The sequence below is a fragment of the Pseudophryne corroboree genome, chromosome 1 (genome assembly GCF_028390025.1).
Source record: "Pseudophryne corroboree isolate aPseCor3 chromosome 1, aPseCor3.hap2, whole genome shotgun sequence".
Classification (NCBI taxonomy): Eukaryota; Metazoa; Chordata; class Amphibia; order Anura; family Myobatrachidae; genus Pseudophryne; species Pseudophryne corroboree.
In genome coordinates, this window is record NC_086444.1 from 621137762 (window position 1) to 621164567 (window position 26806).

Consider the following 26806-nt stretch of genomic DNA (forward strand, 5'->3'; position numbering starts at 1 on the left):
CTTTTGCTCTGTCCTGAACAGAAGCTGGTAAGGCTGATTTGAAAAATTGGCATGGGGGAAGGTCCTGAAATTCCAATTTGTACCCTTGGGATACTATCTGCAATACCCAAGGATCCAGATCTGAGTGAACCCAGACCTGGCTGAAAGACAGTAGACATGCCCCCACCTGATCGTACTCCCGCAGGGGAGCCCCAGCGTCATGCTGAGGTTTTAGCAGAAGTAGCTGTTGACTTCTGCTCCTGCGAGCCTGATGGTGTTGTAGATTTTTTACCTCTTCCTCAATTTCTTCCTGCGAAGAAGGGGGTACCCTTTGCCTTTTTGGACTTGTTGGGCCGAAAGGACTGCATCGTATGAGAATTAAATCCTTTCCTAGGTGGAGCAGCTGCGAAAGGCAGAAATGCTGATTTGTCTGATGTAGTTGTTGAAAACATGGCATCCAGCTTGTCTCCAAAAAGAGGGCTTCTCCATTGTAAGGAAGTGCCTCAATATTCTTTTTTGATTCCGCATCAGCATTCTATTGGTGGATCCACAGCGCCCTGCGGGCTGAAATCGCCATAGCGGAGGATCTTGAACTCAGCAACCCAATATCCTTTATAGCTTCAACTAAGTAACCTGCAGCATCTTTGATATGGCCGAGAGTAGGACTATTTCACCCCTGTCAACTGTGTCTATGTTAACAAGCAAGTTGTCAGACCATTTTTCCACAGCGTTACCTACCCACGCACAAGCAATGGTGGGCCTGAGCACCGTTCCGTTAGCCGTATATATGGATTTTAGGGTTGTTTCTAATTTACGGTCAGCTGGATCTTTTAAAGAGGCAAAACTATTTTCTTAAGACAGCCGAGAAACTGAGGTGTCTATCATTAGGGGTGTCTCCCATTTGTGCCTGTATTCCTCAGGGAAAGGGTACGCTACACGTATCCTTCTGGGAAGGGTACATTTCTTCTCAGGGTTAGCCCAGGATTCTTCAAAGAACGCATTCAAATCCTTTGAAGGAGGAACAGTCACAACCTGCTTTTTATTTAATTTAAAATAATCCTTTTCCTCAGGAACCAGAGTTGTTTCAGTAAACTCCAACACTTCCTTTATAGCAACTATCATACATTGTATGCTTTTGGCTAATTTGGGGTGTACCCCTCTCAAATCCCCAGTGTCGACGTCAGAGTCGGAATCTGTGTCTGTGTCCCCTTGCATTATCTGGGCCAAAGACCTTTTCTTGGAACTGGATGGAACCCGAGTGGATGATATGGAGGGGTCAGTAAACAGTGCATCCTCCACAGGATGCCTCCAATATTTAGTCTGTTGTTGTAAGCATTGACATATTCTTTTGCAACATTCTCACCCACTGCGGCTCCTTCTGAGAGGAAAGGGGCACCACATTACTCTCTTCTGTATTTAAAATTGGTTCTTCAACCCGAGCGCGCCCCGAACCTCATCATCCCGCTGTCGGATTCTCGCAAGATTTGGATTCTATATAAGCAGCCGCGCGTCGCCGCCATTTTCACTCGTGCATTGGAGATGATAGGGAGAGGACGTGGCTGGCGTCCTCTCCGTTTACTCACTTTATTGTTGAACTTGATTGCTTAATTGTGGGGAGGACTGGGGAGCAGCTGTTAGGAGGAGTACAGTGCAGAGTTTTGCTGATCAGTGACCACCAGTCCGTTCTCTGCCTAAAATAAACGCTCCATATCTGTGCTCAGTGTGCTGCATAATAAATTAATATATCTGTGCTCACACTGCTTAATTGTGGGGACTGGGGAGCAGCTGTATTATATAGCAGGAGTACAGTGCAGAGTTTTGCTGACAGTGACCACCAGTATACGTTGTCTGCCTGAAAAACACTCCATATCTGTGCTCAGTGTGCTGCTTTATTCAATTGTGGGGACTGGGGACCACCAGTATAATTAATATTATATAGGAGGAGTACAGTGCAGAGTGTCCACCAGTATACTATATATAGCAGTACGATACGGAAGGCCACTGCTGTGCCTACCTCTGTGTCGTCATTAAGTATACTATCCATCTACATTCTATACCTGTGGTGCATTTTAGTTTTGCAGTTTGCCGACACAGTGTCCACCAGTATACTATATATAGCAGTACGATACGGAAGGTCACTGCTGTGCCTACCTCTGTGTCGTCATTAAGTATACTATCCATCTACATTCTATACCTGTGGTGCATTTTAGTTTTGCAATTTGCCGACACAGTGTCCACCAGTATACTATATATATAGCAGTACGATACGGAAAGACCACTGCTGTGCCTACCTCTGTGTCGTCATTAAGTATACTATCCATCTACATTCTATACCTGTGGTGCATTTTAGTTTTGCAGTTTGCCGACACAGTGTCCACCAGTATACTATATATAGCAGTACGATACGGAAGGCCACTGCTGTGCCTACCTCTGTGTCGTCATTAAGTATACTATCCATCTACATTCTATACCTGTGGTGCATTTTAGTTTTGCAGTTTGCCGACACAGTGTCCACCAGTATACTATATATATAGCAGTACGATACGGAAGGCCACTGCTGTGCCTACCTCTGTGTCGTCATTAAGTATACTATCCATCTACATTCTATACTTGTGGTGCATTTTAGTTTTGCAGTTTGCCGACAGTGTCCACCAGTATACTATATATAGCAGTACGATACGGAAGGCCACTGCTGTGCCTACCTCTGTGTCGTCATTAAGTATACTATCCATCTACATTCTATACCTGTGGTGCATTTTAGTTTTGCAGTTTGCCGACACAGTGTCCACCAGTATACTATATATATAGCAGTACGATACGGAAGGCCACTGCTGTGCCTACCTCTGTGTCGTCATTAAGTATACTATCCATCTACATTCTATACTTGTGGTGCATTTTAGTTTTGCAGTTTGCCGACAGTGTCCACCAGTATACTATATATAGCAGTACGATACGGAAGGCCACTGCTGTGCCTACCTCTGTGTCGTCATTAAGTATACTATCCATCTACATTCTATACCTGTGGTGCATTTTAGTTTTGCAGTTTGCAGACACAGTGTCCACCAGTATACTATATATAGCAGTACGATACGGAAGGCCACTGCTGTGCCTACCTCTGTGTCGTCATTAAGTATACTATCCATCTACATTCTATACCTGTGGTGCATTTTAGTTTTGCAGTTTGCCGACACAGTGTCCACCAGTATACTATATATAGCAGTACGATACGGAAGGCCACTGCTGTGCCTACCTCTGTGTCGTCATTAAGTATACTATCCATCTACATTCTATACCTGTGATGCATTTTAGTTTTGCAGTTTGCCGACACAGTGTCCACCAGTATACTATATATAGCAGTACGATACGGAAGGCCACTGCTGTGCCTACCTCTGTGTCGTCATTAAGTATACTATCCATCTACATTCTATACCTGTGGTGCATTTTAGTTTTGCAGTTTGCTGACAGTGACCACCAGTATATATATATATATATATATATATATATATATATATATACACAGCGACCTTGGTGCGCCTCTTTTTTTCTTTGCATCATGTGCTGTTTGGGGACAATTTTTTTGAAGTGCCATCCTGCCTGACACTGCAGTGCCACTCCTAGATGGGCCAGGTGTTTGTGTCGGCCACTTGTGTCGCTTAGCTTAGTCACACAGCGACCTTGGTGCGCCTCTTTTTTTCTTTGCATCATGTGCTGTTTGGGGACTATTTTTTTGAAGTGCCATCCTGCCTGACACTGCAGTGCCACTCCTAGATGGGCCAGGTGTTTGTGTCGGCCACTTGTGTCGCTTAGCTTAGTCACACAGCGACCTTGGTGCGCCTCTTTTTTTCTTTGCATCATGTGCTGTTTGGGGACTATTTTTTTGAAGTGCCATCCTGCCTGACACTGCAGTGCCACTCCTAGATGGGCCAGGTGTTTGTGTCGGCCACTTGTGTCGCTTAGCTTAGCCATCCAGCGACCTTGGTGCGCCTCTTTTTTTCTTTGCATCATGTGCTGTTTGGGGACTATTTTTTTTGAAGTGCCATCCTGCCTGACACTGCAGTGCCACTCCTAGATGGGCCAGGTGTTTGTGTCGGCCACTTGTGTCGCTTAGCTTAGTCACACAGCGACCTTGGTGCGCCTCTTTTTTTCTTTGCATCATGTGCTGTTTGGGGACTATTTTTTTGAAGTGCCATCCTGCCTGACACTGCAGTGCCACTCCTAGATGGGCCAGGTGTTTGTGTCGGCCACTTGTGTCGCTTAGCTTAGTCACACAGCGACCTTGGTGCGCCTCTTTTTTTCTTTGCATCATGAGCTGTTTGGGGACTATTTTTTTGAAGTGCCATCCTGCCTGACACTGCAGTGCCACTCCTAGATGGGCCAGGTGTTTGTGTCGGCCACTTGTGTCGCTTAGCTTAGCCATCCAGCGACCTTGGTGCAAATTGTAGGACTAAAAATAATATTTTGAGGTGTGAGGTGTTCAGAATAGACTGAAAATGAGTGTAAATTATGGTTATTGAGGTTAATAATACTATGGGATCAAAATTACCCCCAAATTCTATGATTTAAGCTGTTTTTTAGGGTTTTTTAAAAAAAAAACACCCGAATCCAAAACACACCCGAATCCAACAAAAAAATTTCGGTGAGGTTTTGCCAAAACGCGTCCGAATCCAAAACACGGCCGCGGAACCGAACCCAAAACCAAAACACAAAACCCGAAAAATGTCCGGTGCACATCACCTATCACACAGGGGAGCTATTGGGGACAGACCCACACTAAAGTCTGTCAGAGAGACACAGAGGGATCTGCCAGTCCACACACTGTGCCTTATTGTGAATTGTGGAAATATTACCCACTTACAGCGCATATACCAATAATAGTCACACAGACCTAATTATAATGAACACACTCTGCCCCTTCTATAACACCCTGTACTTGTATCAGCATTGTCATGAGGAGAAACAGTGTTCAGGAGCTTCACACTGGAGTTTCTGCAGGCGAAAATGGCACCCAGTGAGTGTTAATCTGGCAAGTCTGAGGAGAAGCCCCGCCCTTCAGCCTCAGCAATGTAATATTTATACTGGCTGGGGATGGCCCATCAGCGGCTGTACATGTATGTGCCCTTTTTGCCAGTGAGAGTAAGGTATTAAAACATGCCCCCCCCCCGCGACTGCACCCTTGTGCTGAGAGACATGGCGCACGCTGCGCGTGTACCTGTATGCCGCCAACGATGACCAGAGGATCCCCTCTCTGCAGGACTCCGGTAATAAACTCACCAGCCTTCTGACTTCTGACTCTGTTAGGGGTGGCGGCAGCAGGGGTTAAAGTGGGCCGGAACGGGGCGGAACTGCGTTCCGGCACTTGCAATTGGAGGCGGAACGCAGTTCCGCCGCCGTCCCGCCCACTTTTTTCAAGTTGTTAGTTAGGCTATCTACAGCACAGCACTATTGTCTGTCTGTACTCTGTACATGTACAGTCACTGTTCTGCCGCGCCCCCAGCCCACACAGATTGAGCAATGAACAGCATTGAAGTCACCGTAGTCACGGAAGCGATCACTGACCCGTATAGCACCCGCCCCCTGTCACCGTCTTACTGGCTGACAACGTGCCCGACTCCGCCCCCTTCTCTCGCTGCTTACTGTGTTGCTGGAGGCGCTGATAGATGTATAGTCTCGGTCAGACTCATAAGCACAGAGAGATGGGGGCGGAGTCGGTCACTTCGGCAGCCAGTAATGCGGCTGGGGGGCGGAGTAATACGGAGGGGGGCAGAGTCGGGCACTTCGGCAGCCACTAAGAAAGGGGGGGCGGCCGCCTGGTCAAGAGGTCACTCAGTGAATCGCATTCGTGATGGTGAGCACTGCAGCCCTGACAGAGTGACTGTGACTGCTCAGCTCACTGTGTCAGGCTGACACAGCAGCTTAGCTGTATATAGTGTTTTAAGAGTGTTTATCTTTGTGCAGGCTGAGACTGGCTTCTTCTGGGCAGGCTCTACTGCTATGGCTGTGCTGTGTCACTGGACGTAGTGAGAGGGGGGTGGGCAGTGCTAAAGATTAACCCGCCCATTTCTGGCGGCGGGAAAGAGTGATGTCGTCACATCACCTCCTCCTCACGTGTCCTTGTCTCCTGATGTGAGGCGGGAGAAAAGCCACAGCTCTGACAGAGTGCCCATGCGGATGCTGAAAGAAGGGAGACTGACTGGGAGAGAGACTGGTAAAAAAGTTAAAACTGAGTAACTTTCTCCTTCCTAGCTATTTCAGCTATATCATGGAGTCCAAATATAAAAAAAAATAGGAATGTGCTATAATAATTTATTATAAGGTTCCCCTTCCCGCCTCCACTGCATATTATACTATATTACCCTGCTCTGCTTCCAGTGTATCTCCCCTCCACCTTATGCTGCCTCAGTCTACTCTGTCCCCTATGAGTATTATATAATATTACATTGCTGCTACCAGTGTACCCCCCCCCCCCTTCTGTTGCCTCAGTCTGTCCCCTTATAAGTGAACTCCTTGTAACAGCGCTCGAGCTTGGGTAAAAAAGCAAACTTTTGTGTGAAAGTACTTATCGCATGCGCGCTGCGTACCATGCGCATAAATGCCGATTTTTTTACCTAATCGCTGCGCTGCGAAAAACGGCAACGAGCGATCAACTCGGAATGACCACCTTCGAGAGCTCACGGGGACATAAATGTTAAATGGCTCAAGGGGGGCCCATTTACCACTGTTTGCATTTTCAATGCAATCTGGGTGTGACAATAGCACCCAGGATCGCACTGTGGAATGCTATCACAGCGGTCAAATGTATCATCCAATGCATACAGGGGGTCATTCTGAGTTGTTCACTCGCTAGCAGTTTTTAGCAGCTGTGCAAACGCTATGCCGCCGCCCTATGGGAGTGTATTTTAGCTTAGCAGAAGTGCGAATGAAAGGATCGCAGAGCGGATACAAAATATTTTTGTGCAGGTTCAGAGTAGCTTGAGACCTACTCAGTGCTTGCAATCACTTCAGACTGTTCAGTTCCTGTTTTGATGTCACAAACACGCCCTGCGTTTTTCCTGGCAAGCCACGCCTGTGTTTTTACGAACACTCCCTGAAAACGGTCAGTTGACACCCAGAAACCGCCACTTCATGTCAATCACTCTGCGGCCAGCAGTGCGACTGAAATGCTTCGCTAGACCTTGTGTGAAACTACATAGTTCGTTGTAATAGTAAGACGCGCGTGTGCATTGCGCCGCATGCGCAAAAGTGCCGTTTTTTTGCCTGATCGCTGCGCAGCGAACCAAAGCAGCTAGCGATCAACTCTGATTGACTCCCACAGATACAGGGGCTCCGAAGGGAGCCAGCAATATGCTGAGTGTGCTGCTGGGGTTACTGCATGTGTGGTAATCGGGGAATCCTGCTGGAACTACATGCCCTAAGTGTAGGCCATAAGCTACAATGGACTACCACAGTCTGAAGATTGTAGTAGCAGCGGAGATCAATATCAGGAATGCTTCTCATTCCTGTTATCTATACAACTGGCAGCATCGTATCTCCAATAGAAACCTATAGGCCAGTACTCACGGCCCGATGCTGGAGAGATGTGTGCTGAGCGAACCGCTCAGCACACATCTCTCCCGGCGCTCAGCACAGCGCGATCTGTGCTGAGCGTGCGGGGGGGAGACGGGGGGGCCGCTCACTTCACCCAGCAGGTGAAGTGAGCGACCCGCTAGATTGGCCTGCATGCAGGCCAATCTACCAGCAGCGATGCGCGGGGCTGCGCATCGCTATCGCTGTTAGGGCTACACACGGAGCGATCTTGCTGAAAATCTAAGCAATCTAGTCAGATTGCTTAGATTATCGCTCCGTGTGTACCCCCCTTATGGGGGATGCGGATGCCGGCAGGAAATGAGATTGCAGCAGGTATCTGATATACCTGCTGCAATTCCTCTGTCTGACATACGGAGGATACATTAAAATGTACGGCTAATCCCCAAAAATGGGTGTTTTGGGGGGCTTAGCTGCAAATATTTTTTAGATTGTAAGCTCATAAGAACAGGGCCTTCTCCCCTCATGTGCCTTTACTTCTCTTCCTTACACTACAGGATCTTTTACTCAGTACTGCCTTTGAGTGCACCAAACATCTGGTTTTCTGTATATACCTTGTAGTTTTCCTATATTGTCTCAAACTGAATGCTTTTTTCTTGTTTTACTCATTTATGTACCCTGTAATGGGTGCTGCAGATCCCTTGTTCTGCCATATAAATAAAAGATAATAATAAAAATAAATATTGTTTGATAAATGGGGCTTTCTGGCACTGAGTGAAAGAAGCATTGGGATGTCTGCTGGTAGCGAGGTCACAGGAACAGAGCATGTGGTAAATTTACTAAGATGGGAGTTCTATTTAAGATGGCATGTTGCCCATAGCAACCAATCAGATTTCAGATATTATCTTCTAGAAGGTGCTAGATAAATGAGAAGTAGAATCGGATTGGTTGCTATGAGCAACATCACATCTTAAATAGAACTTCCATCTTAGTAAATTTACCTGTGTGTGTGTGTGTAAGCTTAGGCTGCCTGCTGGTAGAGAGAGCTCTTGTCTCACCTCCATTTGTCTTGTTTAAGGCGCATGTGGGGTGAATTTTATACCAGCGTGGATAGTGGGATATGGAATTAATCTGCAATCACTGAAAATCACTTTAGTAACATTTTTCTGTCCTGCAAATTGCTGAAAAGGTTATTAATTTGCTTGATAAAAAACTTTCTAGTTGTCATTTTCCAACATTAAAAAATATATTTTTAATACCATTTTTAATACTATTTTAATAACCTCCAGTACTTTCTTTATGGCCACTAACATACTACCATATGGTCCTGCAACAGTATCTCAATTGCTTCTTCTTAGGGGTTCAGTATAATTTACCCACTTTCTCATACACTTCTATGTCGTGTATTGAAGAAAAGTCATGTGTACTCAGCCAGTGTCACATAACATGTATTCTAATAGCTTGCAGTTTTTAGGTGCACGCATTTTTGCAATGTATTAAAAAATGCAGATTTGCTTTAGCAAATTTGCATTATTGACCACTTTCTATTTTTTTCATTTTATATCTGCTTTTTATATTTAACTATCACTGAATTGCAAATGCAATTTTCTCTATAAAAAAAAATGTTAGTTTTTCTTGTGCTTATGGCTTAGTTTTTTCTATGAGCAGATTGTTTACTCTTGATTTATGTCACTCTTCGATATTTTTTTAAAATCTGTAATTATAGTGTACAAAGTGGTAATAAAACTGTATATTTATGGACCTCGAAGAAAGAGATAACAAAGGTAAGTTTTTCCAGAAAAAACATCACACCAGGTGATCTCTGCTTCTCCATACAGTGGAACTGACTGCCCATTTGCCTGCCGTTGGATGGAAGCAGATCTTTGCGTCACCGTAGAGTGGAACTCGCTACCCATTTGCCTGCCGTTCACAGACTTAAGCACGGTAAGTCACTCTCCTAAAGATCCTTTTTTTTGTTTTTTTTGTAATGTGTAATTAGTGTACAAGGTGGTAGTAAAAATGTATATTCTTTTTCATAGGACCCGTGTACAGAAAGGACATCACACCTGCCGATCTTTGCATCTCCATACAGTGGAACTCGCTGCCCATTTGCCTGCCGTTGGATGGAAGCAGATCTTTGCGTCACCGTAGAGTAGAACTCGCTACCCATTTGCCTGCCGTTCACAGACTGAAGCACGGTAAATCGCTCTCCTAAAGATCCTTTTTTTTTTTTTTAATGTGCAATTAGTGTACAAGATGGTAGTAAAAATGTCTATTCTTTTTCATAGGACCCGTGTACAGAAAGGACATCACACCTGCGATCTTTGCATCTCCATACAGTGGAACTCGCTGCCCATTTGCCTGCCGTTGGATGGAAGCAGATCTTTGCGTCACCGTAGAGTGGAACTCGCTACCCATTTGCCTGCCGTTCACAAACTGAAGCACGGTAAATCGCTCTCCTAAAGATCCTTTTTGTTTTTTTAAATGTGCAATTAGTGTACAAGGTGGTAGTAAAAATGTCTATTCTTTTTCATAGGACCCGTGTACAGAAAGGACATCACACCTGCGATCTTTGCATCTCCATACAGTGGAACTCGCTGCCCATTTGCCTGCCGTTGGATGGAAGCAGATCTTTGCGTCACCGTAGAGTGGAACTCGCTACCCATTTGCCTGCCGTTCACAAACTGAAGCACGGTAAATCGCTCTCCTAAAGATCCTTTTTGTTTTTTTAAATGTGCAATTAGTGTACAAGGTGGTAGTAAAAATGTCTATTCTTTTTCATAGGACCCGTGTACAGAAAGGACATCACACCTGCGATCTTTGCATCTCCATACAGTGGAACTCGCTGCCCATTTGCCTGCCGTTGGATGGAAGCAGATCTTTGCGTCACCGTAGAGTAGAACTCGCTACCCATTTGCCTGCCGTTCACAGACTGAAGCACAGTAAATCGCTCTCCTAAAGATCCTTTTTTTTTTTAATGTGCAATTAGTGTACAAGGTGGTAGTAAAAATGTCTATTCTTTTTCATAGGACCCGTGTACAGAAAGGACATCACACCTGCGATCTTTGCATCTCCATACAGTGGAACTCGCTGCCCATTTGCCTGCCGTTGGATGGAAGCAGATCTTTGCGTCACCGTAGAGTAGAACTCGCTACCCATTTGCCTGCCGTTCACAGACTGAAGCACAGTAAATCGCTCTCCTAAAGATCCTTTTTTTTTTTAATGTGCAATTAGTGTACAAGGTGGTAGTAAAAATGTCTATTCTTTTTCATAGGACCCGTGTACAGAAAGGACATCACACCTGCGATCTTTGCATCTCCATACAGTGGAACTCGCTGCCCATTTGCCTGCCGTTGGATGGAAGCAGATCTTTGCATCACCGTAGAGTAGAACTCGCTACCCATTTGCCTGCCGTTCACAGACTGAAGCACGGTAAATCGCTCTCCTAAAGATCCTTTTTTTTTTTTTTTTTTTTTAATGTGTAATTATTGTACAAGGTGGTAGTAAAAATGTATATTCTTTTTCATAGGACCCGTGTACAGAAAGGACATCACACCTGCCGATCTTTGCATCTCCATACAGTGGAACTCGCTGCCCATTTGCCTGCCGTTGGATGGAAGCAGATCTTTGCATCACCGTAGAGTAGAACTCGCTACCCATTTGCCTGCCGTTCACAGACTGAAGCACGGTAAATCACTCTCCTAAAGATCCTTTTTTTTTTTTTTTAAATGTGTAATTAGTGTACAAGGTGGTAGTAAAAATGTATATTCTTTTTCATAGGACCCGTGTACAGAAAGGACATCACACCTGCCGATCTTTGCATCTCCATACAGTGGAACTCGCTGCCCATTTGCCTGCCGTTTATGGATGGAAGCACAGTAAATCACACTCCTGAAGAAATGTTTTGTTTTTTTTTTTAAGTAATTGTAATATACAAAGTGGTAATAAAACTATATATTTTTGTCCCAGGCTAGGACCTGTGTACAATAAAGACAGTCTTTGGAATAATAAGTAATCGCAAGCTAATTCACAGATACATAATGAAAAGAAATTTGCTAAGTTATTTCAAGCCAAAAAATAAGGAAGTCATCGAAATAGAAAGTGTTGAAATTAGTGACAGTGACGAGTCCCATCATGGTGCTTCAGAGGATGCGAGTGGGAGTACCATAGACCCAAGTGTTGAACAGATAAATGCAGATTGTGAACAGCGTAAGAAAAGAGTACGAGCTGAAAATGAGAGTTCCATACCCGACTGCTGGACAGTTGAACAGGCATCCCAGTTTAAAGATAAATATGCCTGGCTAAAAATATCCAAAGGAAAAATTGGGTGTGATATTTGTGCTAGAGTTCAGACACTAGGATCTGGGGCTGAAACATTACGTGGATGTAGTAAAACATTATCCGTAGAATGGGCAACAAGCAATGTAGGTCCGTATGGTGACACAAAATCAAAGCAGCAATTATCGCTGCGTAAAAAAATTCATGACCACCGTTATTCAAAAGCACATGAGGCAGCAGTTAAGATGTTACAGGAAAAAAACAATAATGTTTTACCACAGTTAGTTGCCCAACAATACAACGAACATATTCAAACAACTGTAAGAGTTTTCAGAACTGCTTACCATGTTGCTAAAAATAACCGTCCATTCACAGATCATCCACAGTTAATTGACCTACAGGAAGCCAATGGATGTGATCTAGGAAAAATATTGCAGAGCAACGTTGTATGCACAGATATAGTTACTCATATTTCATCAGAAATGAGAAAGCGACTCATTCAGAATATAGTAACCTTAAAACCAAAAGTCAGCATTCAAGTTGATGAAAGCACAAGTGTCTCTAAAAAAACCACACTGATCTTATATGTGCGAGCAATTATGGTGGCAATGGCAGGTGAAAGTTCTGAAGATTGCCAACCCACAACTTTTTTTCTTGATTTAGTTGAGCTTGAAAGTACAACAGCCCAGGGCATTTATGATTCCATACTAGCCACTCTGAGCAAACATGGCTTATCAAGAAGTCTTTTGTCAGAAATTCTAATTGGTTTTGGAAGTGACGGAGCAGCAGTAATGCTTGGTTCTAAGTCTGGAGTTGCCACAATTCTACGTAAGGAGTTTCCAAACCTCATCAGTTGGCACTGCCTAAACCACCGCCTAGAGCTAGCTGTTTCAGATACAGTGAAGGATCTCACAGAGATATTTCACTTTCAGTCTTTTGTAGATAGTCTGTATACACTATACAGCCGTTGTCCAAAGAATTTGAGAGAGTTACAGAAGTGTTCAGCAGAACTCCATGACATTGTTTTAAGTATAGGTCGTGTACTTGATACCAGATGGGTTGCTTCAAGTTTCAGAACAGTATATGCTATATGGCGTTCATATCCTGTGTTGTTCAAGCATTTTCAAGAACAGGTGCAATGCAAAGGTAAAGAAAGCACAAAGTTTTACTCATTGAGTAGGCAATTGCAAAGTGAGGAGTTCCTTATGAATTTAGCCTTAATGTGTGATGCTCTGTCAGAACTTCGTGACCTTTCATTAGCTTTACAAGACCGAAATATTCACTTAGTAAAAGCTCAAAGGCTATTAGTGAGGCAGGTTCAAGTTTTTGAGTCACGCATTGACAATGTAACAGGAATGTTTTCAAATGAGGCTTCTGAATCTATCTCGACAGGACATTTCAAAGGAGTAGAACTTATTAAAAATTCGAAAGTAAAAACCATCAGACGTGGACAGTTTTATGCTAGCCTAAAATCTAATATTGAAAATCGCTGTCTGTCATCAGAAGACAAAAAGTTTTACGAAGTTGTTAAAGTTATTTACAAAGACTTCTGGCCTGATGTCTTGCCAATGGAGTTTGGTGAAAAAGAGTTGAAAACCTTATGTGACCGTTTCCAAATTAATTTTGGAAAAACAAAGATGGCTTTCCGAGACTTCAAACACAACGGAGGCAAAAGTGTACCATCAGATTTGTTGCCACTTCTCCACTGCATACAAACGGTGCCAGTTAGCAATGCAGAATGTGAAAGAGGTTTCAGTGTGATGAACATAATAGCTACCAAGATAAGGAGTTCTCTTTCCATTCCTCACCTAGCAGAACTTATGATGATTAGCATATGTGGTCCTCCACTTCACTTATGGAATCCAGTGCCTTATGTGAAATCTTGGTTAGCAAAAGGCAGACGAAGTGCTCTTCAAGATGTCTGCCTAACACGACGGAGAAAAGAGGATAGCTCCAGTTTCCAGCACTTGTGGCGTTTGTTATAGGTGAGTCAAACATTATTGCTAATTCTTGCTTTGTCTTAATCATTATATACATTGATCTCACTCACTAAAGTGCATCTTTTACATGCTATAGGGTCCCCTGAATGCGGTTGTTTCCATTAGGGTTAGGCAGTGTAATGACTGGACCAATAGCTGCCATACAGTATCTTCATATAGAATGGCTTGGTCTTCAGGTTGCTCAGTATAAGAGAAGAGGCTAAGGCACCTTTCTTAAACCATCCATATTTAAGGGGCATTTAATGAGGGGAATCAGATTGATATTTTAGGGTTCTGTGGGTAGATCTGATGCCATGATTTTATTAATTTTCAAATTATATGTAATTGTAAGACATGTACAATCCTCCCTAATGTTTACTCTCCTTTAGGAACAGGACAATGTTATAAAAGCACTGGGGCAGGCAAATCCTTGCAACCCGAATTGACACCTCATCTCCTACTTCCTCTGCGGGATGAACCTTCCAAAGACCACCACCTTGTTAGGATTCAGTCACCTGGGAATGGCAATGACCACCATCAAAAGACTTCGTCACCAGGGAATCACAGACTCAATGTGGTAAGTATCACTAGTGGTGTTCTGTGTGTAACTTCCCCCACCAAGCCTTAAAAGTTGATATAAAACACACTATTCTCTTCATGTTCAGCTCCATCCACAGTGCCAACATAACAGCCTGACCACTCATCTCCTACTTCCTCTGCGGGGTGAACTTTCCAAAGACGACCACTGTATTAAGACTCCGTCACCTGGCAATGGCAACGACCACCATCAAAAGACTTCGTCACCAGGGAATCACAGACTCAATGTGGTAAGTATTACTAGTGGTGTTCTGTGTGTAACTTCCCCCATCAAGCCTTAAAAGTTGATATAAAACACACTATTCTCTTCATGTTCAGCTCCATCCACAGTGCCAACATAACAGCCTGACCACTCATCTCTTACTTCCTCTGCGGGGTGAACTTTCCAAAGACGACCACTGTATTAAGACTCCGTCACCTGGCAATGGCAACGACCACCATCAAAAGACTTCATCACCAGGGAATCAAAGACTCAATATGGTAAGTATCACTAGTGGTGTTCTGTGTGTAACTTCCTTAAAAGTTTTTCTAAAATACCATATTCTCCATTTTCAGCTCATAAGGTTTTGAAACTCCTTACGTAGAATTGTGGAAAATCCAGACTTAACAAATTGACCCCTCATCTCCTACTTCCTCTGCGGGATGAACCTACCAAAGACCACCACCTTGTTAGGATTCAGTCACCTGGGAATGGCAATGACCACCATCAAAAGACTTCGTCACCAGGGAATCACAGACTCAATGTGGTAAGTATCACTAGTGGTGTTCTGTGTGTAACTTCCCCCACCAAGCCTTAAAAGTTGATATAAAACACACTATTCTCTTCATGTTCAGCTCCATCCACAGTGCCAACATAACAGCCTGACCACTCATCTCCTACTTCCTCTGCGGGGTGAACTTTCCAAAGACGACCACTGTATTAAGACTCCGTCACCTGGCAATGGCAACGACCACCATCAAAAGACTTCATCACCAGGGAATCAAAGACTCAATATGGTAAGTATCACTAGTGGTGTTCTGTGTGTAACTTGCTTTAAAAGTTTTTCTAAAATACCATATTCTCCATTTTCAGCTCATAAGGTTTTGAAACTCCTTACGTAGAATTGTGGAAAATCCAAACTTAACAAATTGACCCCTCATCTCCTACTTCCTCTGCGGGATGAACCTTCCAAAGACCACCACCTTGTTAGGATTCAGTCACCTGGGAATGGCAATGACCACCATCAAAAGACTTCGTCACCAGGGAATCACAGACTCAATGTGGTAAGTATCACTAGTGGTGTTCTGTGTGTAACTTCCCCCACCAAGCCTTAAAAGTTGATATAAAACACACTATTCTCTTCATGTTCAGCTCCATCCACAGTGCCAACATAACAGCCTGACCACTCATCTCCTACTTCCTCTGCGGGGTGAACTTTCCAAAGACGACCACTGTATTAAGACTCCGTCACCTGGCAATGGCAACGACCACCATCAAAAGACTTCGTCACCAGGGAATCAAAGACTCAATATGGTAAGTATCACTAGTGGTGTTCTGTGTGTAACTTGCTTTAAAAGTTTTTCTAAAATACCATATTCTCCATTTTCAGCTCATAAGGTTTTGAAACTCCTTACGTAGAATTGTGGAAAATCCAAACTTAACAAATTGACCCCTCATCTCCTACTTCCTCTGCGGGATGAACCTACCAAAGACCACCACCTTGTTAGGATTCAGTCACCTGGGAATGGCAATGACCACCATCAAAAGACTTCGTCACCAGGGAATCACAGACTCAATGTGGTAAGTATCACTAGTGGTGTTCTGTGTGTAACTTCCCCCACCATTCTTAAAAGTTGATATAAAACACACTATTCTCTTCATGTTCAGCTCCACCCACAGTGCCAACATAACAGCCTGACCACTCATCTCTTACTTCCTCTGCGGGGTGAACTTTCCAAAGACGACCACTGTATTAAGACTCCGTCACCTGGCAATGGCAACGACCACCATCAAAAGATTTTGTCAACTGGCAATGGCAACGACCACCATAAGAGGACTCTGTCACCTGGTAATTAGACTAATTGTGATTTGCATTAAACCTTTATTTTATATCATTACATTAAAAATACACTAACACCAGAATGTGACCTATTAAAAGTTCGTAAGATCCTGTTTAGCACAGGATCAAATGTACTGATGAGAAAAATGTTCTAGTAACGCTGCAATGGGAGTGTTTGTAAATACAGATTTTGTGAAATTACAATGATTTTCTATATTATATCTTTTAAGGATAAAAAAATCTTGTGATTTGTAAAATTAAAAAATAAAAACAGCTGATTAACATATACTGTATGGCTTTATAATTTAAAGTCCAACATCAAATGCAAAAACAATGGATATACTTGAAGGGGAGGGGCAGGGGTGTGGCATATGACAGGTGGGAGGAGTTGGGGGGTGTGGTATCTGCCAGGTGGGAGGGGTCAGGGGTGTGGCAACCAAGGATAGGGCAAGGGGGGGTGAGTTCCACCACCTCTCTAGGACCACTTTAAGCACTGGGCGGCAGTGCTGTGGGAGTGAACGCTGGCCAGGCTTGGGCTGTGTTCAGTACCCTTCAGGAGCTAATGGTGTCCTGTCAGCGGAAGCAGAACCATCTTTAGAATGTAAGCTCTCACGAGCAGGGCCCTCTTCCCTCATGTGCTTATCCTTTCTTACTTTAATAATCTTCAACTGCACCACATCCAACAGTCTTCTGCCACCTGATACTTATTCCAGTGTCATCTGCTGTTGTAACTATGTTTATTTACCCTGTACTTGTCCTATACTGTCATCAACTGTAAGTTGCTGTTTTCCTGTTTGATTGTTTATGTATTCTGTAATTGGGCGCTGCGGAACCCTTGTGGCGCCATATAAATAAAGGATAATAATAATAACAATTAACTAATTGAGAAGTTGGTACCTACTTCCCCCCCTAAGTCCCACGAAGCAGGGAAGCTGTTGCCAGCAGCTTCTCTGTAAAATAAAAAACCTAAGAAAGTCTTTTTCCAGCAAAGCTCTGTAGAGCTCCACTGGTATGCATTCAGTCTCCTGGGAACATTTTCTAAACTGAGGTCTGGTGGAGGGGCATAAAGGGAGGAGCCAGTTCACAGTTGAAAAGTCTTAAAGTGCCGAATGCTCCTGTGGAACCATCTATACCCCATGGTACTATAATGGACCCCATCATCCTCTAGGATGTAAGAGAAAGAACAGTCAATAATTACCACCAGCGTTTCAAGTGTCCCCAGAAATCCAAGTACATGGATGGGTTGAGGTGAGGGTGGTGATTCTGGAGATGGTAACAACCAGAAAAACTCCCAGAGACAACAGCCAACCAGGTCAATGTCAGAAGGAATAAAAGGAAAATCCCTTCATGCCCTCCTCAGAAACATTGGTAAGTAGCAGAGCCCTGGATATACACAATGTTATGATCCTGATTTAATTTTATCTTGTTCTAATACAGTAGCTTGTCTTGTGACTTAACTCTGTCACCTGTTCTCCAGGTCAGGATTTCCTGATTTGCAGAGTTTCTTGTTGAGAAGTCTGCTCAGCATACAAGCCGAAACACTCAGCATCCAACCAAACACCCCTTGGGATGGACACAGCCCCCCGTTATGTACAACAAACCACTCCTGGGGATGGACTGCCTACAGTTGGGGTACCACCTACAGCTTCATCATACATGTATGATACACTGCGGTCTGACCGGCAGTGTCACAGAAAAATAGTAGTGTAGTACACATGGGTATAGCACAAAAAAGGTATATATATATATATATATATATATATATATATATATATATATATATATATGAAATTATATTTTTGGCTTTTATTTTGTTTACACTGGTGTAACAGATTGTCAGAGCACCACTGGATGGACACAGCAGCCCCTTGTTGGACACAGCAGCCTATTGTAGGATCCAAAACCCATGAAAATCCGACAGCGGGAGGATGATGTTTTGCTTTGTTTTGGAACCCAGGCCATTCCCTGAGAACCAGACCGGCTCATCTCTAGTATATACATATATTTAAGTTTGCATCTTATCCCTTAATTCAAGCAAATATAAAAGTGCAGATGCACATTTGCCTATACGCAACAAAATAAGAATTTACTTACCGATAATTCTATTTCTCGGAGTCCGTAGTGGATGCTGGGGTTCCTGAAAGGACCATGGGGAATAGCGGCTCCGCAGGAGACAGGGCACAAAAAGTAAAAGCTTTAGGATCAGGTGGTGTGCACTGGCTCCTCCCCCTATGACCCTCCTCCAAGCCTCAGTTAGGATACTGTGCCCGGACGAGCGTACACAATAAGGAAGGATTTTGAATCCCGGGTAAGACTCATACCAGCCACACCAATCACACTGTACAACCTGTGATCTGAACCCAGTTAACAGTATGATAACAGCGGAGCCTCTGAAAAGATGGCTCACAACAATAATAACCCGATTTTTGTAACTATGTACAAGTAATGCAGATAATCCGCACTTGGGATGGGCGCCCAGCATCCACTACGGACTCCGAGAAATAGAATTATCGGTAAGTAAATTCTTATTTTCTCTATCGTCCTAGTGGATGCTGGGGTTCCTGAAAGGACCATGGGGATTATACCAAAGCTCCCAAACGGGCGGGAGAGTGCGGATGACTCTGCAGCACCGAATGAGAGAACTCCAGGTCCTCCTTAGCCAGGGTATCAAATTTGTAGGATTTTACAAACGTGTTTGCCCCTGACTAAATAGCCGCTCGGCAAAGTTGTAAAGCCGAGACCCCTCGGGCAGCCGCCCAAGATGAGCCCACCTTCCTTGTGGAATGGGCATTTACATATTTTGGCTGTGGCAGGCCTGCCACAGAATGTGCAAGCTGAATTGTATTACACATCCAACTAGCAATAGTCTGCTTAGAAGCAAGAGCACCCAGTTTGTTGGGTGCATACAGGATAACAGCAAGTCAGTTTTCCTGACTCCAGCCGTCCTGGAACCTATACTTTCAGGGCCCTGACAACATCCAGCAACTTGGAGTCCTCCAAGTCCCTAGTAGGCGCAAGGCACCACAATAAGCTGGTTCAGGTGAAACACTGACACCACCTTAGGGAGAGAACTGGGGACGAGTCCGCAGCTCTGCCCTGTCCGAATGGACAAACAGATATGGGCTTTTTTGAGAAAAAACCCACCAATTTGACACTCGCCTGGCCCAGGCCAGGGCCAAGAGCATGGTCACTTTTCATGTGAGATGCTTCAAATCCACAGATTTGACTGGTTTTAAACCAATGTGATTTGAGGAATCCCAGAACTACGTTGAGATCCCACAGTGCCACTGGAGGCACAAAAGGGGGTTGTATATGCAATACTCCCTTGACAAACTTCTGGACTTCAGGAACTGAAGCCAATTCTTTCTGGAAGAAAATCGACAGGGCCGAAATTTGAACCTTAATGGGCCCCAATTTGAGGCCCATAGACACTCCTGTTTGCAGGAAATGCAGGAATCGACCGAGTTGAAATTTCTTCGTGGGGCCTTCCTGGCCTCACACCACGCAACATATTTTCGCCACATGTGGTGATAATGTTGTGCGGTCACCTCCTTCCTGGCTTTGACCAGGGTAGGAATGACCTCTTCCGGAATGCCTTTTTCCCTTAGGATCCGGCGTTCCACCGCCATGCCGTCAAACGCAGCTGCGGTAAGTCTTGGAACAGACATGGTACTTGCTGAAGCAAGTCCCTTCTTAGCGGCAGAGGCCATAAGTCCTCTGTGAGCATCTCTTGAAGTTCCGGGTACCAAGTCCTTCTTGGCCAATCCGGAGCCATGAGTATAGTTCTTACTCCTCTACGTCTTATAATTCTCAGTACCTTAGGTATGAGAAGCAGAGGAGGGAACACATACACCGACTGGTACACCCACGGTGTTACCAGAACGTCCACAGCTATTGCCTGAGGGTCTCTTGACCTGGCGCAATACCTGTCCCGTTTTTTGTTCAGACGGGACGCCATCATGTCCACCTTTGGTATTTCCCAACGGTTCACCATCATGTGGAAAAACTTCCCGATGAAGTTTCCACTCTCCCGGGTGGAGGTCGTGCCTGCTGAGGAAGTCTGCTTCCCAGTTTCCACTCCCGGAATGAAACACTGCTGACAGTGCTATCACATGATTTTCCGCCCAGCGAAAAGTCCTTGCAGTTTTTGCCATTGCCCTCCTGCTTCTTGTGCCGCCCTGTCTGTTTACGTGGGCGACTGCCGTGATGTTTTTCCCACTGGATCAATACCGGCTGACCTTGAAGCAGAGGTCTTGCTAAGCTTAGAGCATTATAAATTTACCCTTAGCTCCAGTATATTTATGTGGAGAAAAGTCTCCAGACTTGATCACACTCCCTGGAAATTTTTTCCTTGTGTGACTGCTCCCCAGCCTCTCGTGCTGGCCTCCGTGGTCACCAGCATCCAATCCTGAATGCCGAATCTGCGGCCCTCTAGAAGATGAGCACTCTGTAACCACCACAGGAGAGACACCCTTGTCCTTGGATATAGGGTTATCCGCTGATGCATCTGAAGATGCGATCCGGACCATTTGTCCAGCAGATCCCACTGAAAAGTTCTTGCGTGAAATCTGCCGAATGGAATTGCTTCGTAGGAAGCCACCATTTTTACCAGGACCCTTGTGCAATGATGCACTGACACTTTTCCTGGTTTTAGGAGGTTCTTGACTAGCTCGGATAACTCCCTGGCTTTCTCATCCGGGAGAAACACCTTTTTCTGGACTGTGTCCAGAATCATCTCTAGGCACAGCAGACGTGTCGTCAGGATCAGCTGCGATTTTGGAATATTTAGAATCCATCCGTGCTGTTGTAGCAGTATCCGAGATAGTGCTACTCCGACCTCCAACTGTTCCCTGGACTTTGCCCTTATCAGGAGATCGTCCAAGTAAGGGGTAATTAAGACGCCTTTTCTTCGAAGAAGAATCATCATTTCGGCCATTACCTTGGTAAAGACCCGGGGTGCCGTGGACAATCCAAACGGCAGCGTCTGAAACTGACAGTGACAGTTCTATACCACGAACCTGAGGTACCCTTAGTGAGAAGGGCAAATTTGGGACATGGAGGTAAGCATCCCTGATGTCCCGGGACACTATATAGTCCCCTTCTTCCTGGTTCGTTATCACTGCTCTGAGTGACTCCATCTTGATTTGAACCTTTGTAAGTGTTCAAATTTTTTTAGATTTAGAATAGGTCTCACCTAGCCTTCTGGCTTCAGTACCACAATATAGTGTGGAATAATACCCCTTTCCTTGTTGTAGGAGGGGTAATTTGATTATCACCTGCTGGGAATACAGCTTGTGAATTTTTTCCCATACTGCCTCCTTGTCGGAGGGATACCTTGGTAAAGCAGACTTCAGGAGCCTGCGAGGGGGAAACGTTTCGACATTCCAATCTGTACCCCTGGGATACTACTTGTAGGATCCAGGGGTCCTGTACGGTCCCAGCGTCATGCTGAGAGCTTGGCAGAAGCGGTGGAAGGCTTCTGTTCCTGGGAATGGGCTGCCTGCTGCAGTCTTCTTCCCTTTCCTCTATCCCTGGGCAAATATGACTCTTATAGGGACGAAAGGACTGAGGCTGAAAAGACGGTGTCTTTTTCTGCAGAGATGTGACTTAGGGTAAAAACGGTGGATTTTCCAGCAGTTGCCGTGGCCACCAGGTCCGATGGACCGACCCCAAATAACTCCTCTTCCTTTATACGGCAATACACCTTTGTGCCGTTTGGAATCTGCATCACCTGACCACTGTCGTGTCCATAAACATCTTCTGGCAGATATGGACATCGCACTTACTCTTGATGCCAGAGTGCAAATATCCCTCTGTGCATCTCGCATATATAGAAATGCATCCTTTAAATGCTCTATAGTCAATAAAATACTGTCCCTGTCAAGGGTATCAATATTTTTAGTCAGGGAATCCGACCAAGCCACCCCAGCTCTGCACATCCAGGCTGAGGCGATCGCTGGTCGCAGTATAACACCAGTATGTGTGTATATACTTTTATATGATATTTTCCAGCCTCCTGTCAGCTGGCTCCTTGAGGACGGCCCTATCTATAGACGGTACCGCCACTTGTTTTGATAAGCGTGTGAGCGCCTTATCCACCCTAAGGGGTGTTTCCCAACGCGCCCTAACTTCTGGCGGGAAAGGGTATACCGCCAATAATTTTCTATCGGGGGGAACCCACGCATCATCACACACTTCATTTAATTTATCTGATTCAGGAAAAACTACAGGTAGTTTTTTCACATCCCACATAATACCCTCTTTTGTGGTACTTGTAGTATCAGAAATATGTAACACCTCCTTCATTGCCCTTAACGTGTGGCCCTAATAAGGAATACGTTTGTTTATTCACCGTCGACACTGGATTCAGTGTCCGTGTCTGTGTCTGTGTCGACCGACTAAGGTAAACGGGCGTTTTAAAACCCCTGACGGTGTTTTTGAGACGTCTGGACCGGTACTAATTGTTTGTCGGCCGTCTCATGTCGTCAACCGACCTTGCAGCGTGTTGACATTATCACGTAATTCCCTAAATAAGCCATCCATTCCGGTGTCGACTCCCTAGAGAGTGACATCACCATTACAGGCAATTGCTCCGCCTCCTCACCAACATCGTCCTCATACATGTCGACACACACGTACCGACACACAGCACACACACAGGGAATGCTCTGATAGAGGACAGGACCCACTAGCCCTTTGGAGAGACAGAGGGAGAGTTTGCCAGCACACACCAAAAAACGCTATAATTATATAGGGACAACCTTATATAAGTGTTTTCCCTTATAGCATCTTTTTATATATTTCTAACGCCAAATTAGTGCCCCCCCTCTCTGTTTTAACCCTGTTTCTGTAGTGCAGTGCAGGGGAGAGCCTGGGAGCCTTCCCTCCAGCCTTTCTGTGAGGGAAAATGGCGCTGTGTGCTGAGGAGATAGGCCCCGCCCCTTTTTCGGCGGGCTCGTCTCCCGCTCTTCAACGGATTCTGGCAGGGGTTAAATATCTCCATATAGCCCCCGGAGGCTATATGTGAGGTATTTTTTGCCAAAAAATAGGTTTACATTGCCTCCCAGGGCGCCCCCCTCCCAGCGCCCTGCACCCTCAGTGACTGCCGTGTGAAGTGTGCTGAGAGCAATGGCGCACAGCTGCAGTGCTGTGCGCTACCTTAAGAAGACTGAGGAGTCTTCTGCCGCCGATTCTGGACCTTCTTCTCTTTTCAGCATCTGCAAGGGGGCCGGCGGCGAGGCTCCGGTGACCATCCAGGCTGTACCTGTGATCGTCCCTCTGGAGCTAATGTCCAGTAGCCAAAGAAGCCAATCCATCCTGCACGCAGGTGAGTTCACTTCTTCTCCCCTAAGTCCCTCGTTGCAGTGATCCTGTTGCCAGCAGGACTCACTGTAAAATAAAAAACCTAAGCTAAACTTTTCTAAGCAGCTCTTTAGGAGAGCCACCTAGATTGCACCCTTCTCGGCCGGGCACAAAAATCTAACTGAGGCTTGGAGGAGGGTCATAGGGGGAGGAGCCAGTGCACACCACCTGATCCTAAAGCTTTACTTTTTGTGCCCTGTCTCCTGCGGAGCCGCTATTCCCCATGGTCCTTTCAGGAACCCCAGCATCCACTAGGACGATAGAGAAAATATATTTTGTGTCCAGCTCAAGAGCAGACCCTAATTGCATTAGTCATGTATGACCCAAAGAAGGTAACAAGTCATTCTACTTTTGGCATCCAGGCATTGTGATACGGATGTTAGAAGCTAATGGACCCACTATATTTCACACCCTGCTTGTCAGCTCCTACAATCTTCCCCACGAGGACAACAAGAACCATGCTTAATACAGATGTAATGAACAGATAGTACATAATTTTTGCGAGTTGTAAAATGTTGCAGAACTGGAGAATTATTTTATTCACAAATGATTTATAATGATCTATTTTTTACCCATTGTGACGTAAAAATTATTCTAATGATGTTAAAACCACATGAGACATGAGCTTTGTAGCAAATGCACTAGTCTTTATTGAAATTAGGGATGATTGCTAATTTTCCTACAATCATAAGGGTTCAATTATTAAAGCATCTCTTTAAAGTAAATAAGTATTGGCAGAGTATACGAATGCATGTGTACACTGTGCAAAAATTTCCCTCAGTCAGCGGACAGCTACAAAACCGTTCGCATCACACTCACCATCTAATGTTTTTCCTATTCTGTGCAGCGTGTGCAGTCTGTGCGTAGCTCAATACTTACTACTCCAGTGCAAAGAAAACGGTCTGATTGGGTCCGGAGCTGACGTCACACGCCCTCCCTGAAAACGCTTCCTGACACTCCCAGAAAGTGTCCAGTTACCACCCACAAACGTCCTCTTCCTCTCAATCCCCTTGCAATCATTGTACCTAGTGTGTCAGGAATCTGCATTCTCCGTCGCATCACTACAGTGGAACTACAGGTTCCAGCAGTTCAGTTCTGTTCCAGTTTTCAGTCTACTGCAGCCTGGAGTACACAGTGCTTCAGCTAACCCACAGCTGATCTGAACACCTAATCCAGCAGGGTGTGTTCTCACAGAGATGCAACATCCAATCATCACAGACCAAGGGGTATAAACTCCAGTTCCTGGCTCAGTCTCATTGCCTTGGGCAACACGTCACATTCTGTGAACAGGTGTCTCCTGTTTTCAGTCCTCTGTCTGCAGAGATACCCCTGTGTATTGGACCTGTGGAAATACAGGTTCCAGTTCCAGGTTCCAGTCTTCAATCCTTTGTTTCCAGCAGTCTCCTATTTCTGGCATCTCCAAGTTGTTTCCCTGTTCCAGTGTTCCTGTGGAACTACAAGTACCAGCAACCACTCCAGCTCTCCTGCGAGTCACATTCAGTGTGCAAGTTCCTGTTTCCAATGGTTTCCTTGTCATTCTTCAGTCTTCAGTTTGCTATGAACTCCAGCCACAGTTTGCCACAACAACTTGCAGTAAGAGACTTTCTTCAGGTGTTCTTCTATTACTCAGCCTGTGCACCCGATTACCAGCATCTAGCATTGTGCATTGCATTCAGCACTTAACAACTTGCTGTGTTAGAACTGTCTCCTGCTAGGGCCTTGCTTGGCTTAAAGACGTGTGCTTCTACAGAGACTGTGTACTTTGATTGCTGTTTGTTATATATCGGAGTTTCGTTTGCTGCATCTGATTTCATTATTGCCTTATCATTTATATCAAGTTACAAGTTCATCTTCATTGCTCATTTGTTACCAGTGACTTTTGAATATCGGATTAAGTTATTATTCATTGTTCCTGTCATCCGTTATCCCTGTGTGATAATAAATACCAAGCGCGGAACTTTTCGTCAGTCTCCCCGTTTCCTCTATCACTCCATCACTGACCCACTAGTGCCCCCTCCGGGGACAGACCGTTACAGAATCCTGACATAGTGTTTACCAGACGAGGGCAGATCCAGTTGATGGACATAGTGGGTAGTAGTTCCTGGGAGTAAGGAACATTATAATAATGCATTGACTGCTGTGAGGTTCCAAGAAATGGCATAAAAGCTCATAAGAAAGCAAGGCTTTGGTGCCAGGATCACAGGAATAGGAGCAACATAAGTAAGTGGCAGGTGGTTCTGGGGCCATACCCACTTGCAACCAGAAACCAGTGTTTACATGTCTATTGAGCTTTATACAGATGTACTGTAGAAACACAGCAAGGGAGTCTGCAACATGGTTAGGAGATATGGAGTGTCAGTGAGCAGAAAGCCTGCACAGCATTGGTTACTGGTGCTACGTAGAAAAACAGAATGCAAAGTTAGGGGCACAGGGGTATATTTAGTAAAAGTCGGTTTTGGGTCTATTTAAAATCAAACAGAGTAGAATTAACATCCCCACAAAATTGACTACAGTGTTTCTATTCCAAATAGCTCATTTGCTAAAATTCAATTTTGAGTTCCATTCTGTTTTTGATGGTGCTTTGCTTTCTATTTGAAGTTCTATTTGAAGTTCTTAATGTGTTCTTTTTTTTTTCCACCCTCAATAGAACCAAAAATGGACAAATTATACAAAAGCATTCCTATTGGCTAAAACATGTCACATGGACTGTATTACCTTTAAACACCTTCATTTCTGATTTATACAGCCAGAGTGCCCCATGTGCTTCTCTCCCATGCTTTTCCCATCATATTGAGGTTTCCACATGATTAAAAATCAAATAGAACTATTTCTGATGGTTCTATTGAAAATGGTGATTTTTGGTTCTATTGAGGGAGTATTTTCGAATGTTGGTAAATGAGCTTTTCCTACTGATGTTTATGGGGAAGTACTCATGGTGTATTTTAAGTTGTATGTGTACGCGAAATTGAATTTCTGGTGAATTTGAGTCAGTTTTGCTTTTAGTAAATGCACCACCAAATCACCTCAAAATGGACTGAGACAGCAAATCGA

At 44.6% G+C, this 26806-nt stretch overlaps 1 protein-coding gene and 3 long non-coding RNA genes across 5 annotated transcripts in view; all 4 read left to right on the plus strand.

The window, feature by feature from the left end:
• The window catches only part of LOC134928225 (uncharacterized), a 38898-nt gene extending 29214 nt beyond the window's left edge, over positions 1-9684 (plus strand). The window contains exons 2-3 of the long non-coding RNA XR_010177870.1: positions 9339-9444; positions 9540-9684. This is a non-coding gene — a long non-coding RNA (uncharacterized LOC134928225). The remainder of the gene's footprint in view (positions 1-9338; positions 9445-9539) is intronic.
• Positions 9685-10289: 605 nt separating this feature from the next.
• On the plus strand, positions 10290-10927 carry LOC134928273 (uncharacterized). The gene is made up of 3 exons (XR_010177880.1): positions 10290-10442; positions 10530-10687; positions 10775-10927. It is a non-coding gene; the product is annotated as an uncharacterized LOC134928273 (long non-coding RNA).
• Positions 10928-11285: 358 nt separating this feature from the next.
• LOC134928302 (E3 SUMO-protein ligase KIAA1586-like) lies at positions 11286-14328 on the plus strand. The gene is made up of 2 exons (XM_063923933.1): positions 11286-13763; positions 14147-14328. The coding sequence occupies exon 1, from the start codon at positions 11541-11543 to the stop codon at positions 13761-13763; it is 2223 nt and encodes a 740-aa protein (XP_063780003.1). The 5' UTR covers positions 11286-11540; the 3' UTR covers positions 14147-14328.
• Positions 14329-14427: 99 nt separating this feature from the next.
• On the plus strand, positions 14428-25700 carry LOC134928362 (uncharacterized). 2 transcript variants are annotated; one of them, XR_010177910.1, is made up of 9 exons: positions 14428-14584; positions 14673-14834; positions 14910-15100; positions 15189-15350; positions 15427-15617; positions 15706-15867; positions 15944-16134; positions 16222-16402; positions 24603-25700. It is a non-coding gene; the product is annotated as an uncharacterized LOC134928362 (long non-coding RNA). The 2 variants fall into 2 exon arrangements; XR_010177906.1 differs by lacking the exon at positions 24603-25700 and having other exon boundaries at positions 16222-16615.
• The last annotated feature ends 1106 nt before the right edge of the window (positions 25701-26806 follow it).